The 17,986-nt window shown below is 40.1% G+C and overlaps 1 protein-coding gene across 2 annotated transcripts in view; it reads right to left on the bottom strand.

Moving 5' to 3' along the window:
* WDR19 (WD repeat domain 19) overlaps window positions 1-17,986 on the bottom strand; it is a 78,448-nt gene that overhangs the window by 15,350 nt on the left and 45,112 nt on the right. For both annotated transcript variants that reach the window (XM_005897346.3, XM_070372272.1), the window contains 8 exons: window positions 15,705-15,845; window positions 15,542-15,624; window positions 14,980-15,063; window positions 13,595-13,741; window positions 13,145-13,269; window positions 11,104-11,216; window positions 8,950-9,018; window positions 1,960-2,037 (listed from right to left, as the gene is read on the bottom strand). In XM_005897346.3, coding sequence (XP_005897408.2) covers window positions 1,960-2,037; window positions 8,950-9,018; window positions 11,104-11,216; window positions 13,145-13,269; window positions 13,595-13,741; window positions 14,980-15,063; window positions 15,542-15,624; window positions 15,705-15,845 — 840 coding nt within the window. The remainder of the gene's footprint in view (window positions 1-1,959; window positions 2,038-8,949; window positions 9,019-11,103; window positions 11,217-13,144; window positions 13,270-13,594; window positions 13,742-14,979; window positions 15,064-15,541; window positions 15,625-15,704; window positions 15,846-17,986) is intronic.

The following is a 17,986-nucleotide window of genomic DNA, read 5'->3' as shown; positions in this document are numbered from 1 at the left end:
AGAAACATCACATCTGCATTAGCTATGTGGGAAAATACCTAAAATTTTGCATTTTCATTTAGGATCACATTTACTTTCTAGTTAAGTAAAAGTGTCTGTCACTCAGTTGGGCCCGACTCTTTGCGACCCCGGACTGCAGCCCGCCAGACTCCTTTGTCCATGGGATTTTCCAGGCAATAATACTGGAATGGGTTGCCATTCTCTTCTCCAGGGGATCTTCCTGACCCAGGGATTGAACCTGGGTCTCCTGCTCTGCAGGCAGATTCTTTACTGACTGAGCTATCAGGGAAGCCCTTCACTTTCCAGTAACTGAGTGTTAAAACTGTTTCTTAAAAACCCAATAAAGAGGGCCTTTCCTGGCAGTCCAGTAGTTAAGACTCCATACTTCCACTGTGGCGGGGCATGGGTTCCCTCCCTGGTTGGGAACTGAGATTCTGCATGCCGCACAGTGTGGCCAAAAAAAAACCCCAAAATAATTTAGCTTGTGTTAAGAGGCCATTTTTTAAAAAACAACCTTTTCTTTTTTTTTTTAAGAGTCAACAAATAATTATTTATCATGTATTTATTCAGAGTTTAATATGTGCCAGGCAGTATTCTAAGTACTTGAGAAATAACAACTCTATTAAATCCTCATACCCTCCCTGGGAGGAAGGTGTGATTATGTACTGAAACAAAGCACCTCTCCCAAGCCAGGATCTGAACCAGCGTCAGAGTCTGTGCTCCTAACCCTAGTCCACAGAGTTCTCTCTTGTGTGCTTCAGCTGGAAAGGTGTGCTGAGACAGTGTACCAATTTCAAAAATTTTTATACCTATAAAAAATTTTTGAGCCCGTTTTCCATTCCTATTTTAACTCTAAACAATTTCACATACTTGACACTGGTTTGCTGATTATTAGAATAAGTGGATATAAGGTGAGGTGGTTCAGCAAGTTTAACCTGTGCCCTTTGATAGGTTCTCTGAGCCTCCCTGGGTCTCAGTGTCTTTATAAATCAGGAAATGGACTCGGGGATCGGGATGGCCAGTCCTCTCCAGGTACGACTTTCAGCACCTTGTATCCAAATCAGTTACAGCTGACCCCTGAACAGTGATGGGGTTGGGGTGCCGACCTCCGCAGAGCTGAAAATCAGCGTGTAGTGTATAGTCCGCCTTCTGTGCCTGCAGTTCCTCCGTGTCCATGGACTCAACTGACTTGGGGTCATGTAGTACCATGGTATTTACTGCTGAAAATAATCTATATGTAAGCGGATACGCAGTCCATACCCACATTGTTCAGGGGTCCACTGTACTCAAGTTCCTCACAAACAGACCGATTCCCTTAAACACCAAAGCAAAAGGGGAAAAAAAGGCCCTGGGGCGGCATTCTCGAAGGAGTCTGTCCTTATCAGGCCTGAGAGAAGACCAACTTCTGCACAAAATCCAAGAAAGTCGCCTATTTTGAAAACATGTTCTTAATGATGTCCACTTTATTTTTGGTGAGTTACTGTTATAGTAAATAGGATTTTTATTCATTCCCATAATTTTTGAGATATGAACAAAGTACACTGATTTTGGAGGATTAGTGCTAACTCATGCTTTTAATAGTCATTTTTCAAAGTTCTAAGAATAAATAAAACTCTACCACATTTGAGGAAAATGGTGGGTGGTGAGAGTTGTTACCCAGAAGGGCATGGCATCACAGGGAGTGATGCCAATTTCCAAGAGTGAATGCACACAATATCTAAAATGCAGGATCTGTCTAGATGATCTAAGGCTGCACACAGAGAGAGAAGTTTGTACATCTATGATGCCAAAGCAATAATAGATAAAAACAGTGCATGCATGTGTGCTAAGTAGCTTCAGTTGTGTCTGACTCTTTTACGACCCCATGGCTGTAGTCTGCCAGGCTCCAAAATAGGGCAGATAAAAGTAAACGTACAACTAAGATACTTAAGAACCCCAGTGGAGAAAACACTTTAGTACCTTGGGCATGCCATCACTCTCTCCCATAAGATGGTCTATCAGTTGACTGGTCAGCAGTTCATCTTTGGCCTGACCAACCTGTTTAGGAAAAGAAAGAAACAGTAAGTTCAGCATCTTAAACCTAGGAAGGAAATGGAGAGAAGGGACAAAAAGTCTTCTGCTGAGGAGACAGAATTTAAAAACCATGTAAAAACACCTGTAGTCAAGAGCCTGAACCACGATGTAAGCTCAGGGTCTGTCTTCATTCATTTGTGGGTGCATGCTAAGTCACTTCAGTCGTGTCCGATTCTTTGTGACCCCACGGACTGCAGCCCGCCAGGCTTCCCTGTCCAAGGGATTCTCCAGGCAAGAATACTGGAGTGGGTTGCCGTGCCCTCTTCCAGGGATCTTCCCAACGCAGGGATTGAACCAGCATCTCTTATGTCTACCACATTAACAGGCAGGTTCTTTACCACTAGCACCACCTGGGAAGCCTGTCATTCATTGGTAAAGTCTCCATGAACAAAAATCCATCCTTAGAAGCTCTAGCTTTTCTAAGTTGCTGTATCAAAATACTGTGGTATTATTTTTATATACAGAATGTACTCCTTGGATGTTTCAATAAACACTTTCTTATGATGAGTGATTATGACATGGGAAGGATGCCATCTTGAGCACAGGAACTGGGCCATTCACAACAAGGCACCCTAAACGCTCCAGCAGCTCCCTGAAGACACATGCTCGCACGTGGTTCCTGGTGATCTACAGTAGAAATGAAAGTAGGCCAAGGGATCCCAGAAGTGCGTGGGCAGCTGGAAGTGTGGGGTGGAGTTCTGGAGAGGACCTGGCCTGGAGATCCAGATTTCAGAGTCCGCTCCATAAAGCTCAGAGTTAAAATCACTGCTAGGTTGGGCAGTGATGATCAGGAAAATTATTTACCAAATTGGAGAATGGAAATATATTAGTTTTAGTTAGTAGGAATAATTATTGACAAGATCTGGAGGCTTAAGAGTCTTGCATCTATAAAAAAAAGAGGTGAGTCAAGAGCCCAACTGGAGCTCAGCCAAGGAGCAGGAAGGAGTCCTGCCCTCCTGTCACAGCAGTGATGTGGTGAGAAAAGCGACTGGAAAAGGAAGGAAAATCAGGGACACAGCCACGCAAGGCCTAGCTCACTACAGCTCAGGGAAAGTGTAAGAAGTTCAGAAGCTCTCTGTGCAGCAGAGGGAGACTGTGAGCCAGAAGGGGTCTTCGCGAACCTTCGTGAACCTGTGGTGGAGGGTGGGGGCATAGGCTCTAGGGCTGCCGAATTTCTACACACTCCACTGCCTGTGGTCCTCACTGCAAGAAAGCTAAGCTTTGACCAATCTGCTGTCTCTGCTCTGCCCACAGCTGTAAGGAAGGATGAAAAGGTAGAGCTCATCAACTTCAAGGCTTTTGTGCATGGCTTTGGGTGAAAAAACCTGTATGAAGAAATGGTTAAAGCAAAGGGCTTTGGAGTCAGTCTGCCTGAGGTCAAATGGTCACCTGTGAGATCCAGAGCAGGTCACTCTTGGGACCTCAAAGCAGATAAATATAATACCTAACTCACAGAATTGTTGTAAGGATTAAATATGTTAATACACAAGTAATCAAGTGCCAGATAATGTTGCCAGAGAGAGCAAACAACAAAAATGTGATGCCAAGTTTGAATTTCATCCAAAACACTAGGATAAATGGAAAGGGGAGCCAGGGAGAAGAGATGTCGCCACTCAGAATCAAAATTAAAAGAAGCATGGAGACAGAGTGCTGCGGATACTCCCACCGAAGGGCAGTGGAGCCAGAGAAGAAGGCTGCGAAGGTGCATCTGAGGGGTAACTGGAGAACAAGCGAAGCAGTGTTCTAAGGGAGTAAAAAAAGTTCAAGATAGATACGGTGTAAGAGTATAAAATGCTACCATAACATGGAGTAGGGTGCAGGCTGAGAAGAGACGTCTGTATTTAGCAAGAAAGAGACCAGTGGCGACCCTTCAGAGAAGGCTATGATTGGTGAAGGCAAAACCTAACTGCAAAGAGGGAAGCAGGCCCCCAACAAAGCTACGGATGCCGTACAGTCCCATCCTTCCCATCAGTATTGTGGGTTCACGCTGGTACTGACTCCTAACCTGGGGTCCATTACAGCCCCCCTCCACCAACACAAACACCAAGAAGGTATTTCAGAACCCTGAGGGGTGGAGGGTGTGTGTGGGCGAACTATGAACATTTTAGAGATGTTCTCAAAGGCTTAAGGGCTGTGCCTTCTGGTTGAGAATCAGCAGATAGAAATACACAGGTTGTGAGCAAATGCATATCATGAGTAAAGGTGATTCTTTTTTCAGGAGAGGGTTCTCAAGGTGGAAAGGAGAAGAGGGATGAGAAGGAAACTAACATCACTTATACAGTACTTTCAGAACTGGGGCCAATATGTGTTCATTCCAGTGAATATTAATTGAGTGTCCACAATGTGCTAAACACTGAAAAGAGATGGGCCTTTGGCTTAGAGGGACTATTAATTTGAAGGGGGTTAACTGTAGCAGTAAGGGAGGTTCAAAGTATTCACAGGATTCTAAGGAGGCTTAATTTACATCCAGAGGACAGTTCAGGAAAACCTTTGCAGGAAGTGGCATGTGAAGTGGGTCCTGCCTGCTGGGTAGGAGGCAAGGTTGCAGGGAGGAGGGTGTCCCAGGTGTGGGTAACAGCAAGAGCACAGGAACAAAGGGATGGGAGCCCTCAGCTACTTGGGGGAAAGTGGCCCGTTGGGCTGTAGCACAGAGCACCGACCTAGGACTGTGATCAGGCAGTCTGGTTGGGAAGAAGACTTGGGTTTTGGTCTTAGCCCTATTCCTCTGTCTTTAGGTTGGTTTTATCATCTTCTGGGACCTTGGTTTCCTTGTCAGTAAATGGAGATTAGGTTGGATCATCTCCAGGGATATCTAAGATTCTTTTTGGAGTCTACAAGCCAGACAGAGAGCCCTCAGCAGGAATTAAATAAGTAGGTCCCTTGATCTTAGGCTTCTCAGCCTCCAGGACTGAGTGAGAGATAAATGTCTGTGTTTAAGCCACTTGGTCTGTGGTATTTTGTTACACTAGCCTGAACTAAGACTTGGGCCTGCTAATGTGATGATATAACAAGCACATGGCATTGGGACTTCCCTGGAGTCTTAACTCCAGGCTCTCAATGCAGGGGGCCCAGCTGGATTCCTGGTCAGGGAACTAGATCCCACACGCCACAACAAAGAGTTTGTGTGCCACAACTGGAAAAGACTCTGTGTGCTGCAACGAAGACCTGGTGCACCCAAAGACATAAATAAATACATTTTTTTCACTGTTCATCACAGCACTGTTTATAATAGCCAGGACATGGAAGCAACCTAGATGCCCATCAGCAGATGAATGGATAAGAAAGCTGTGGTACATATACACAATGGAGTATTACTTAGCCATTAAAAAGAATACATTTGAATCAGTTCTAATGAGGTGGATGAAACTGGAGCCTATTATACAGAGTGAAGTAAGCCAGAAAGAAAAACACCAATACAGTATACTAACACATATATATGGAATTTAGAAAGATGGTAACGACAACCCTGTATACGAGACAGCAAAAGAGACACTGATGTATAGAACAGTCTTTTGGACTCTGTGGGAGAGGGAGAGGATGGGATGATTTGGGAGAATGGCGTTGAAATATGTATAATATCATATATGAAACGAGTCACCAGTCCAGGTTCGATGCACGATACTGGATGCTTGGGGCTGGTGCACTGGGACGACCCAGAGGGATGGTATGGGGAGGGAGGAGGGAGGAGGGTTCAGGATGGGGAACACATGTATGCCTGTGGCAGATTCATTTCTATATATGGCAGAACCAATCAATATTGTAAAGTTTAAAAATAAAATAAAATTTTAAAAAAATGCAAAAAAAAAAAAAAAAAGAAGTCTATGGCATCATCTATGAAGTAGTGTTTCAAAAAAAAAAAAAAATCTAATCTAATGAAATACCTAGATTAAATACCTAGTTAGTTGGAGGTGCAGGAGGTAGAGAAACAAATTATACCACAAGGATACAATCAGCTAAATCTAAATGTCAGGAATTCCTCAGCACAAATAACCCATTTTCTTAACAAATAAATGACAAGGGGGTAAAGAGAGAGGGGAGAGGGGGAACAAAGCACAAGTGAGAAGAAAGAAGGGGGAAGGAGGAAGAAGAGGAAGAAAAGAGAAAAGGAGCCAGAAGGAGGGAGAAAGGGAGATGGGGGAAGAACAATCTTTTGATAGAAGAGATTTAAGGCCCATCCATGTAAACTGACTGCAAGGCAAGGACCCTGTTTGGATATGATGTGAAATAACCAACTGAAAGGCACTCATGCAACATTGGGGAAATTTGAACTCTAGCTACATGTTTGATAATATCAAGAAATTATTGTTGGAGAAACTGGAACTTAATACATTGTTGCTGGGATGTAAAATGGTGTAGCTGCTTTGGGAAACAGTTGGCAGTTCCTCAAAATGTTAAATGTAGACTTAACGAATGGCCTAGCAATTCTACTATTAGGTATATTCCCAGAGAAATGAAAACACATGTCCACATAAAACCTTGTACACAAATGGTCACAGCAGCATCATTCATAATAGACCCCAAGAGGAAGCAACCCAAACGTGTAACCACTGGTGAATAAAGACAAGGTATACAGCATTCAGTGAGACATTATCCTGCCCTTAAGAGGGATAATATATCAATACGTGTTACAACAATGCTTCTATCTGATGAAAAGATTCGTATCCAGAATATATAATACAATTGTACAAACCAATAAGAGAGAGATGATACCATTAAAAATTAGAAAAAAAGATCTGAATAGAACTTTTTAAGATAGGACATTCAAATAGCCAACAAACTTGAAAAAAATGCGCAATATGATTATTCTTTAGAAAAATGAAATTAAGACCATAATGAGATACCACTACTTATCTGTCAGCATAGTAGCAATGAAACAGATGAGTGCTGGTGAAGATGAGGCGCAACTACATTCTTTCACATCGTCGGTAGAGTGAAACTGGTACCCCTAGTATGAAAAAAGTGTTTGGCAGTACCTACTATTGCTGACTGCCGCCATGAAATTAAAAGACACTTGCTGCTTGGAAGAAAGGCTATGACAAACCTAGACAGTGTATTAAAAAGCAGAGATGTCACTTTGGCGACAAAGGTCTGTATAGTCAAAGCTATGGTTTTTCCATTAGTCATGTACAGCTGTGAGAGTGGGACTATAAAGAAGGCTGAGTGCCAAAGAATTTGAACTGCGGTGTTAGAAAAGACTCTTGTAAGTCCCTTGGATAGCAAGGAGATCCAACCAGTCCATCCTAAAGGAAGTCAGCCTTGAGTGTTCATTGAAGGCCTGATGCTGAAGCTCCAATACTCTGGCCACCTGGTGCGAAGAGCTGCCTTACTTGAGAAGACCCTGATTCTGGAAAAGACTGAGGGCAGGGGAAGGGGGAGACAGAGGATGAGATGGCTGGATGGCATCACTGACTCAATGGACATAAGTTTGAGCAAACTCCAGGAGATAGTGAAGGACAGGGAAGCCTCGCGTGCTGCAGTCCATGGGGTCACAAAGAGTCAGCCACAACAGGGTGACCAAACAACTATTGCTGAAGATATATATATGTATTCCATAAGCTAATAATTCTATTCCTGCATACCTACCCAATAAAACTGCGTGCTTATGTCCACACAAAGAGATGAACAGTATTATGGCAACTTAATTCATAATACGCCCAAACTGAGACAATCTAAATAGAATAGTGGGTAAAGAAACTGTGATAGTCACATGGTGGAATACTACACAGCAATGAGTAGGAATGAACTGTTGACACACGTGGTAACACAGCTGCCTTTGTAGACTTACTATTGACTAAAAGAAACTGGATACGAAGGAAACATATGGGCTTCCCTGATGGCTCAGTAGTAAAGAATCTGCCTCAATGCAGGAGACACAGGTTTGATCTCCAGTCTGGAAAGATCCCATCTGCAGTGGAGCAACTAAGCCCATGCACCACAACTATTGAGCCTGTGCTCTTCTAGAGCCCAGGAGCGGCAACCGCTGAAGCCTGCATGCCCTAGAGACCGTGTTGTGCAACAAAAGAAGCCACTGCAATGAGAAGCCCGCGCACCACAACTCTGAGCAGCTCCCAATCATTACAACTAACAAAAAGCCCATGTAGTACTGAAGACACAGAGCAGCCAAAAAAAAAAAAAGACTGTATGTATGATTTTTACATGAAATTCATAAACATGTAAAACTATAACAATGGAAGTCTGAACTGTGGTTACCCTTGTTGGGAGGCAAGGACGTCCCTGGTGGCTCAGATGGCAAAGAATCTGCCTGCAATGTGGGAGACTCTGGTTCGATCCCTGGGTCTGGAAGATCCCATGGAGAAGGGAATGGCAACCCACTCCAGTGTTCTTGCCTGGAGAATCCCATGGACAGAGGAGCCTGGCGGGCTCCATGGGGTCGCAAAGAGTCGGACATGACTGATCTACTAACATTTCTTTTCTTTCTTGTTGGGGAGCACTGATTGGGAGGCAGCACGAGCAGGCCTTCTGGGGAGCTTGAGCTAGGTGGGGGTTACACAGGTGTACATATTTGAGAAAACTAAGTGAATTGTATATTTAAGATTTTTGCATTTTACTGGATGCAAATTACATCTAAAAGAAAATTGAAATGTTTTTATCTTTCAGAGATAATTTTTGTATTCACAAGTGAAATGGTATTTGTGATTTTTGTGATATTTGTGATTTGCTTTAAAATAATACAGGGAAAGAGGGTGGGGGTAGGAATAAAATATGATGGGCCATGTGTTAGCTGTTGAAATGAGATGATGGGTACCTGGGAATTTGTTATACCATTAGGTCTACTTTTGTAAATGTTTGGAAATTTCTTCAAAAAGTTTTTAAAAAGTTAGCATTCTTGAAAATTTCATTACAGAGTTTACTTACAGTCTCAATGGCCATTTCTATTGCTGCATTATCTTCTGAGCTTGGACATTTCAGGAAGTGTTTAAGTGCCTGAAAGGAGAATTGTATAACAATTAAAAAATTTCAGACTGCTTTCACAACAGGAAACACAAAGCTTTCACACACACATAGTAATCGTAGTTTGTGAAAGTATCTTCATCTCAACCAGGAGCTTGCACCATGTTGGGTCATATAACACATACTTAAAAGGCTGAGTGTAGTTTAAAAAGTAGAAGGATCCAGTCTGAAGACTCTAGTTCTGATTTTGAATGAAATAAGAATGAAAAATGTGCCCTCTTTAGATAGGAAGATGCAATTATTTTCATTGATTCATTCAACAAATCATTTACTGACGATCTGCTGCTCTGAATATAAGGCTGTGCTAGATGCTAAGGAAGATACCAGTTAAGGGGATTCTGCAGCTTGTCTTTTTGTATCACCTATAGTTTCACTGGGGGGATCTATGTGATGTGATGATAATACAAAGAGCCAATCTTTTTTTTAAGTTTTTTTCTTTTTTTTTATGTGAACCACTTCTAAAGTCTTCACTGAATTTGTTACACTGTTTCTGTTTCTCTTTTTTCCCCCCATGTTTTGGTTTTTGGCCACAAGGCATGGATCTTAGCTTCCTGATCAGGTTTCCAACCCACGCCCTCTGCAATGGAAGGTGAAGTCTTAACCACTGGATCACCAGGGAAATCCCCAAAACCAATTATTTCAAACCACAGTTGTCTAATTCCTAAACACCATACCACCACAACTATGATGACGTTTATGGCTATGAAGGCTTCAGAGACAAATGGGCAGTATTTTCTTTCCAATTTTATACACAGTATGTCCTTGTTGGTTATCTATTTAAAAATTTTAAATATAGCAGTGTGCGCAAGTCAGTACTAAATTGACAAATGAACAGTATTGCCAGTTGGTTTTATGGCTGGTGTGAGGAAGAAAGGATGTTCTTGAAGGTATCACAGAGGAAAAGGACATGAAGATGAAAAGGTCTGTGGTAGGTGGGGAAGAGGGCAGAGAGGAGCCCAGTGGAGAACAAGCATGGGAAAGGCTAGTGGAATAGTTGGAGAAGGCAATGGCACCCCACTCCAGTACTCTTGCCTGGAAAATCCCATGGATGGAGGAGCCTGGAAGGCTGTAGTCCATGGGGTCGCTGAGGGTTGGACACGACTGAGCGACTTCACTTTGACTTTTCACTTTCATGCATTGAAGAAGGAAATGGCAACCCACTCCAGTGTTCTTGCCTGGAGAATCCCAAGGACGGGGCATGCTGGTGGGCTGCTGTCTATGGGGCTGCACAGAGTCAGACACGACTGAAGTGACTCAGCAGCAGCAGCAGTGGGAGAGCAGGACTCTTCACTGGAAAAAGCTAGATGCCACTCTGCAAGGTTCAGGCTGGTTGATCAATCGTGGAAAATCCAGCGAAGGAATTTAGACTCAAGAACTAAAGGGCCAGAACAGCAAATTGGTGGCCTGAAGGCCAAGTTCACACACAGACTTGTTTCTTTTGTCAGAGAGATGTTATACAAATATCCGGGCCTATATTTTAACGCTGACCCAGACTTATGTTTATGAAAAATCCTATGATCTGAAACTAGTAGGCCCAAACTGCTGAATGGCAACACATTTTTGAGGGTGAGTAGCCGCCATTTCCTTCATACGAGGTGCCATCCAGCAGTCCCGGCCCTTCACTCACTAAGCAAGCCTTACCCCACAGCTTCACTTCTTTACGTCCCTTGCTTAAACGCCGCAACTCTGCTTTAGGTGCTCTTTGGCAGTCAAAGTCAGTACCATTTGGGGAACAAAACGAAGAAAGATTTATAGAGAGAGAAGGTAAAAACAAGGAAAATAGGGAACAATCTAAAGTGAGGTGACCCAGGTCTGGATTATGTGGACGGTGGTAAGAACAAAAAAGAGAGAGAGCTGTGAGAGAGGTTATGAAGGCAGCTGTGAGAGAGGTTACGAAGGCAGCTGTGAAAGAGGTGACTGCGTGTGGGACAGAGTGGAAGATGTCAAGGTTGACTTTCAGATTTCAAAGCTGGGTGTCTAGGAGAATACTATATTTTAACACATTTCCCCTAATCATTCCTGTGGAGTCCAAAGTATGTTTTCTTCGCAAATACTCACTCGTGAATACTGGCCACACAGCAAGAAGAATTTTCCAGCCTGAAAATGTCTTTTCTCTCCTTCAAAATATAAGGCTATGCTTTGATAGTCCTCATTAGTGGTATCTTCAGAACCTACAACAGAAATCAGAAATTCATTGAGTAAAATATCTGAGCATAAGCTGTTTACTTCTTATTGCTAATTCAAAAACAAGATCTAAAAACAGGTGATCTAAAAAGAGGCAATTAAAATCCCTTAACAGCAAATATTATTATCAGTGTCTTTTTCATCACAAAACACATTCACCATAATAACCTCACAGATCAACCGTTCCACCTTCTTTTCTCTCTAAACAGCAATCAGGAGAGGAAGCTAGGAGGCTTTGTGAGAAGCTAGGTTATGGTTTGACATTACCCTTAGAGACTTTTATCTTTCTTTAAAAGTTTCAATCTCACTTCCTAAAACAACAGGAACAATCCAGGATTTCCCTAGGGTTTCAAAACAATTGGGAGCCAAGTTAACCATAATGCACATGCAATCCATCTCCTTTCTCGGTTTCTCCAATGCCTGGTCTAAACAATAGTCTGTGTGTATTTGTCAGACAGGGAAGATGATACTCAAGTGGATAATAGATGCTATTAAAGATAATTACTGTTTTTCCTTTTTTACTGTTGTTCTTTCAGTTTGAGGCTTAAACATATTAAGCACAGAAGACCCCAAAGCTGCTGGAGTTCCAATTCATTGTTTACATTCATTTCACATTTACTCACGGGAGTTGGAGGCCCAGTAGGGCACCAGAGTATGAACAGCCCTTGTCTCCAGACCAAGCCAGATTTAGAGTTTATAAAAGAAGAGAGTAAAGAAAGATGAAGGAAAGTGTGTGTTATGTTTGGGGATTAGAGTGTGTATTTGTGTGTGTGTATCGGATAAGCCACATCCTTATGAAATTAGAAAAACTTAAATGCTTTAGTGCAATGATGACTTGTAATGTTAGGACAGAAATGTCATCAGCCATGTTAAACATTTATAATCATAATGTGACTTTTATCTGTACTTTCTTTTTTTAACTCTTTATATTTCCAATTATCTGAATGACTTCTGAAGATATTACAAGATGCTTTTACCTATCATTTCCCTTAAAGACTGAAAAAAATTTTTCTTATGAATCCCACCATCATTTCTCATGGTCATTTTCTGAATTTTAAAACATGAAATAACATAAAAGGACAAATATTATAATTCCACTTATATAAGGTCCCATGAATAGTCAAATTCATAGAGACTGAGAATAGGACAGTGTTACGAGGCTGGGAGGTGAGGGAATGGGAGCCATTGTTTAATGGGTAGAGTTTAGGATGGTGAAAAAGTTCTGGAGACAGATGTGGTGATGGTTGTACAACAATGTGAATGTACTTCATGCAACCAAACTGTGCACTTAAAAACTATTAAAATGGTAAGTTTATGTTTTGTATATTTTACCACAGTAAAAAAAAAAAGAGAAAAATCACACCACAAATAATGTTAAATATGGCCCATGAAGTGAAAAATCTGAAAGTTATTTCAGTAAGTTCTAAGAATAATTACAAACAGGGGAAGATAACCTGTAAGCCGGTATTCTCAGAATATAAAATTTTCTTTCGGACTTTCAAAATCTTTAAAAACCACATCCTATATGCTTAATTTACAACTCAATTTTTAAATTTGATGAACACAATTACTTTTTCAAAAGTCACTCTGCATTTCCTATTACTTTCGTTTTGGAACCTTCCTTTACCACTGGGTGATCGGTAGGAGAATTTGGGAAATCTGGCCTTCCATGGAAGTCACCTGAAACACCTTAATTTTTCAAAGTGGTCTTACGATTCCATCTCACCTTGAAGGTGACAGTAGGGATCTTGAAACCTGACAAGTAACATATAGTTGTATGTGTCTGTGTACAAATGGAATGGTGTGTGTGCCTGTGTACAAATGGTGTGTGTGCACATGCGTGCGGATGTAGCCAGTCTGATTATTAGACCAGATAAAATCTTTAAGAGAAATTGGGGAAAACAATGATATTTACCAATAATGTCTGCATAGATTTCCATTTTGTTGTGTTGCTGAGCCAGTGTGAAAGCTTCATTATTGCACTTGGATATAACAAGAAACTGGATGGCAGACCCGTAGTCACCGAGCTGTAGAAAAAATCTAAAGCAAAGAGTACTTTAATTAGCTTGACTCATTTAAAAGAAGTCTGTCATTCACAAAATAAAATCTTTTTCAAGCCCGAGAAACCATTCCAAAGTAAAAACATACTGGGTAAACTGTAGTTCTACACCATATGTTTACATTTGGTAAACATACTCGCGTATGTTGACCCTAACAAACAGCCTTTTAATTTAAACACTTAGAAGATATAATTTTGAAAAGAAAGAATAAATATTCCATTTGAAATGATTTTTTTGACAAGGGGAAGTGGGGGTTTTCTTTAAAGGCTAGTTTTTGGAAGTCCAAAAATAACGCATTACATTACCTGGCTACCAACTTGGCTCCTTCCAGGGACTGGGTCTCTCTGACGATGCTGACAGCCTTTTCTGGATTGTTGAGGTGGTCCAGGTAGATGCGGATCACACTGTTCCACTGTTTTGCATTCTCATAAGCCACAACAGCTTCTTTGTATCTATAAGAGATACTTAGTTCAAACAAACTTTCTCAACCTTGTCACATTTGGGAGAAAAATGTCAATTAATGCTTGGGATACTGTTTGTTTGTTTTTTTAATTGATGGTGATTGCTCACTTTTCTTGCTCTTCTTTGTTTTTTTATCAGAAAGAATACCATGAACCTTTTCACTAAAATATGCTGTTTTTACAGGTTTGATAAACTAACAGTAAAATACCAATAATGAACTGTGTTTTCTCATCTGAATCATATATATACAATTTTTTATATTTTACTGTTTTGTTAAAGAGGAAAGATTATAACAGTAATACAGGCTTATTTTAGCAAACAGAAAATCAGCAATTTTTCACAATTACAGATACAATTTAACAGTAATCTATAAAATCATTGTGTATTGACCTCTAGATGGAGCTCAAGACTTTTGTTCAGTCTCCATGAGCTCTCTAGCTCTTTCCATTTTAACAAGACATTTAGTGTGTATCTCTTTCTTAAGGTTACTTTTCTAAAAGTAGAAGGAAGTAACCTTTAAAAATCTCTTAATACATATTGCTAAATAACCTTCTAAAGACTTTAGAAATTTACAGTCCTATTAGTCATGCATAACAAGTGCTTTCTGACAATATGGTTATTAGTTTAAAATACATCTTTTCCCAATATGAGTTAAAATGATATGCTGTTGCTTTAATTTAATTACTATTAGTGAGATGGAACTTTTTCGTATCTGTATAAAATATAATTTCATAACTGTATTTCCTCCTCTGGCACTCCTTGTCTTAGCCCATTTCCTCCCAGTGGATTTGAGTTTCTTATATTAAGTTCCAGAAAATCTTTGTCTATTTAAAGTACCAACAATCCATTGTTATACTGTTATACTGTTTTTCAGCTTAAACAGAGCAGCCATGAAATTCCCATTTCTTCACTTTTCTTTGCCTTTGTAAGTTATCTTCCTTAATAAAATGACTATTGCCTAATTTCATTTTCATGCCATAATTATATCAAAGTTTCAACTTCTAGTATTTAACCTTCAAATAAAAATGAGATTGTAGTCCACATATAAATACATAAAGGACTGGATGAACTATATAAAGTATGGGGAAAACTTAATAGCCTGGCACTTCAAGCCAGGTGAGGGTAAAGATGTTTTCTGTTTTTGCCTTTCTTAGAAGGTTGCCGATATCAACAATTACTTTATAAAACATCCTTTTAGATTTGTGTAAACTTGAGACATTGTACAAACCTTCCATCTGCTTCTTTAGCTTTGGCATACTGCAAGTGAATCTTTGGAGAAGAAACATGAGGCAGAAGCTCACCAACTTTTGCCCTAGAAACGTAGGTTGAGAATAATGTCAGCGCTACATTTGCTCCAAAAGTAGCTTCCTACAATCAGGTGTTAATTTTTAGGATTCAAGAAACAGTTATCATCATCTTAAAAAAATCTTGGCCTCTACAGTTAAAAGATTTAATTGCTTTTTCTCGGGCCCCCGACCCAGCCAGCCCATCCTCTGTGGGAAAATGAAGGCCAGTTCATTGACTCTGTGGATAATAGGGCTTTTTTATTCTAGTAATTTATCTGATCGGTTATTTCCTCATATTAAACCAAGAAAATGTGCTGTTCTTTGGATACAGAACTATTAAGATGAACTAATCTATCTATAAAGAAAAACAGGTGATGGAGGGAAGGCCCAGACAGAGGCAATAGCTGCACAGTTGGAAGGACGAGCAAGAAAACCAGAGGGGAGGGCATCTACACACGTTCATTTCCACAGCTGCTCAGAACACACTTTGCAGCAGATTCTTACCAGTTCTTACAGCGGATGTACACAGATGCTGCTTTGTCATAGTAGAGACCTTTCTCATACAGTTGAGCTGCTTCTGAAAATTGCTAAAATAGTATGAGATTATCAAAATACTAGTTTAATTGTGTATGAGACTTCATAAATATGTATTCCCGGGAAACTCTACCTTCATATTCTCCAGGATGGCTCCACAGTCTCTTTTAAGGACCCTGCTGGGGTGCTTGAGGGCTTGGTTAACCCCGCGGCGGATGTCTCCCATTCTTATGGACATCTGGGCCACTCCAGCCAGGCACACCTCATCGTGTTCCTGAAATTAGAAGGCAAATAACTAACAAATCACACCCTAGCTTAAAATGATGTATTTTATTTTTCTGTATTTCTTAAAAGCTTTTTATTTGTATCGGGATATAGCTGAGTAACAGTGTTGTGACAGTTTCAGGTGAACAGCAAAGAGACTCAGCCACACATATACGTGTATCCATTCTCCCCCAAATCCCCCTCCCATCCAGGCTGCCACATAACACTGGGCAGAGTTCCACGTGCTACACAGGAGATTCCTGCTGGTTATCCATTTTAAGTATAGCAGTGCGTACATGTCTGTCCCAAACTCCCTAACTATCCTGTCCCCCCAGTCTTTCCCCTGGCAACCATAAGTCCATTCTCTGTGAGTCTCTTTCTGTCTTTTAAGTAAGTTCACTTGTAAAAAGGATGTATTTTAGCCAAACAATTTAAATCTAAAATGAGCCTAAATGTTATGGTTTACTTTCAATAGTCTTTGCTGGCAAATCTCAAGATTCTGAAATAATACGGAATCTTTTTTTTTTTTTTTAAATCATCTGTTACAAAGTCATATTCTTTTCTTCAGAAGTCTAGATCTTTTCTGCTCAAGGCCACATTTTTACTGCACCATTGTCGTAATACCTTGCACATCTTTGTATGTCTTCCTGGTATAGAATTTTATGTGAGAGGAAATACACTGGGTACATAGCTATGCTACGAATAAAATTAAGAGAAAAAACATTTATCAAATTAAAGATTTCTCTTCTAGGCATGATGAAACATAAAACCTTTACTTATTTGTGACAGAGGATCTGAGTTTTACATTTTATTTAATTTTAAATAACTTAAATGGCCCCATGTGGCTAGTGGTGACTGTATTTAATAACACAGTTAAGAATGAATGAAAATAGATGCAGCCAAACAAAGAAATTGTCAAAACTCTGAGATAAACGAGCAAAGGATATAATTAGGCAATTCATATTAATTTTAAAAACATACAATTGGCCAATAAATAAATAAAACACGCTTGGCTTCACTAATAATCAAACACACAAAAAATAAAATTAAATACCCTTTTTTTTTTTTTATGCTGATAAAATTGGTAGAGATTGGTAGTATAGAGAATATGGGGGAAATGAACACTTTCATACACAGCTGGATGAATTACCATAAGTTCTTTTGGAGAGCAATCTAGCAGTCTAAAGATTTGAAAGCACACATTTTATGACGTAGAAATCCCACTTGTGAGAATACAGCCTGCAGAAATACTAAGTAAGAAATACTATCTTAACTATAATTATAGTTATTTGAATTCAACAAGGGAGTGGATGACAAAAACCATGGTACATCCAAGCAATGACAGTTTAGAAGCTCTTAAAAAATTAAAACGTTCATATGTATTGACTTGGAAAGACCATGAGGCAAAATGCTGTTTTTCTTTCACAGAACAGATTCTCAGTTGATCTTTGCTGAGAGAATGGAAGTGAATGATTTCATTTTTAGTAAAAATCCCTATTGTATACATATCTATATGCTTAGAAGAGATTCTGGATGGAAATATATAAGATCATGACCAGTAGTCATCATCATTAAGGAGTATATTTGGAGGAGAGAATGTTGAACTCTCACTTTGTAAGGTTAACAGACTTCGGTGATTTTTCAAATTGACTATAATGACATTGTTATCACTTTTGTAATAAAAGGCTAGATATAAAACAGAAAATGAAAAGGTTTTCAATCTTGACATCACCTGCTACTGCTACTGCTGCTAAGTCCCTTCAGTCGTGTCCAACTCTGTGCGACCCCAAAGACGGCAGCCCACCAGGCTCCCCGTCCCTGGGATTCTCCAAGCAAGAACACTGGAGTGGGTTGCCATTTCCTTCTCCAATGCATGAAAGTGAAAAGTGAAAGTGAAGTCGCTCAAATTTTTATCACAAAATTTAGCTTCTTGAGTTAAATTCTGGGATGGTCTGGGACAAGAGAATGGACTGGAATGGTGGGTAAAGTATATGCTTACCAGGTTAATCATAAAAGATACAGCATGAGTAATAAAATGGCAGAAAAACCTTTATGGACTGGGAATTCACTTTTAAAGCAGTTGCTGAAACATTTTAAGAGTGAAACGAAAAGCTTTATGAAAATCATAGCTAGCCTGTAAGTGGAAAGGGA

This window comes from Bos mutus, chromosome 6 (genome assembly GCF_027580195.1).
Source record: "Bos mutus isolate GX-2022 chromosome 6, NWIPB_WYAK_1.1, whole genome shotgun sequence".
NCBI classification, from domain to species: domain Eukaryota; kingdom Metazoa; phylum Chordata; class Mammalia; order Artiodactyla; family Bovidae; genus Bos; species Bos mutus.
This window is presented reverse-complemented; position numbering and strand designations above follow the sequence as displayed.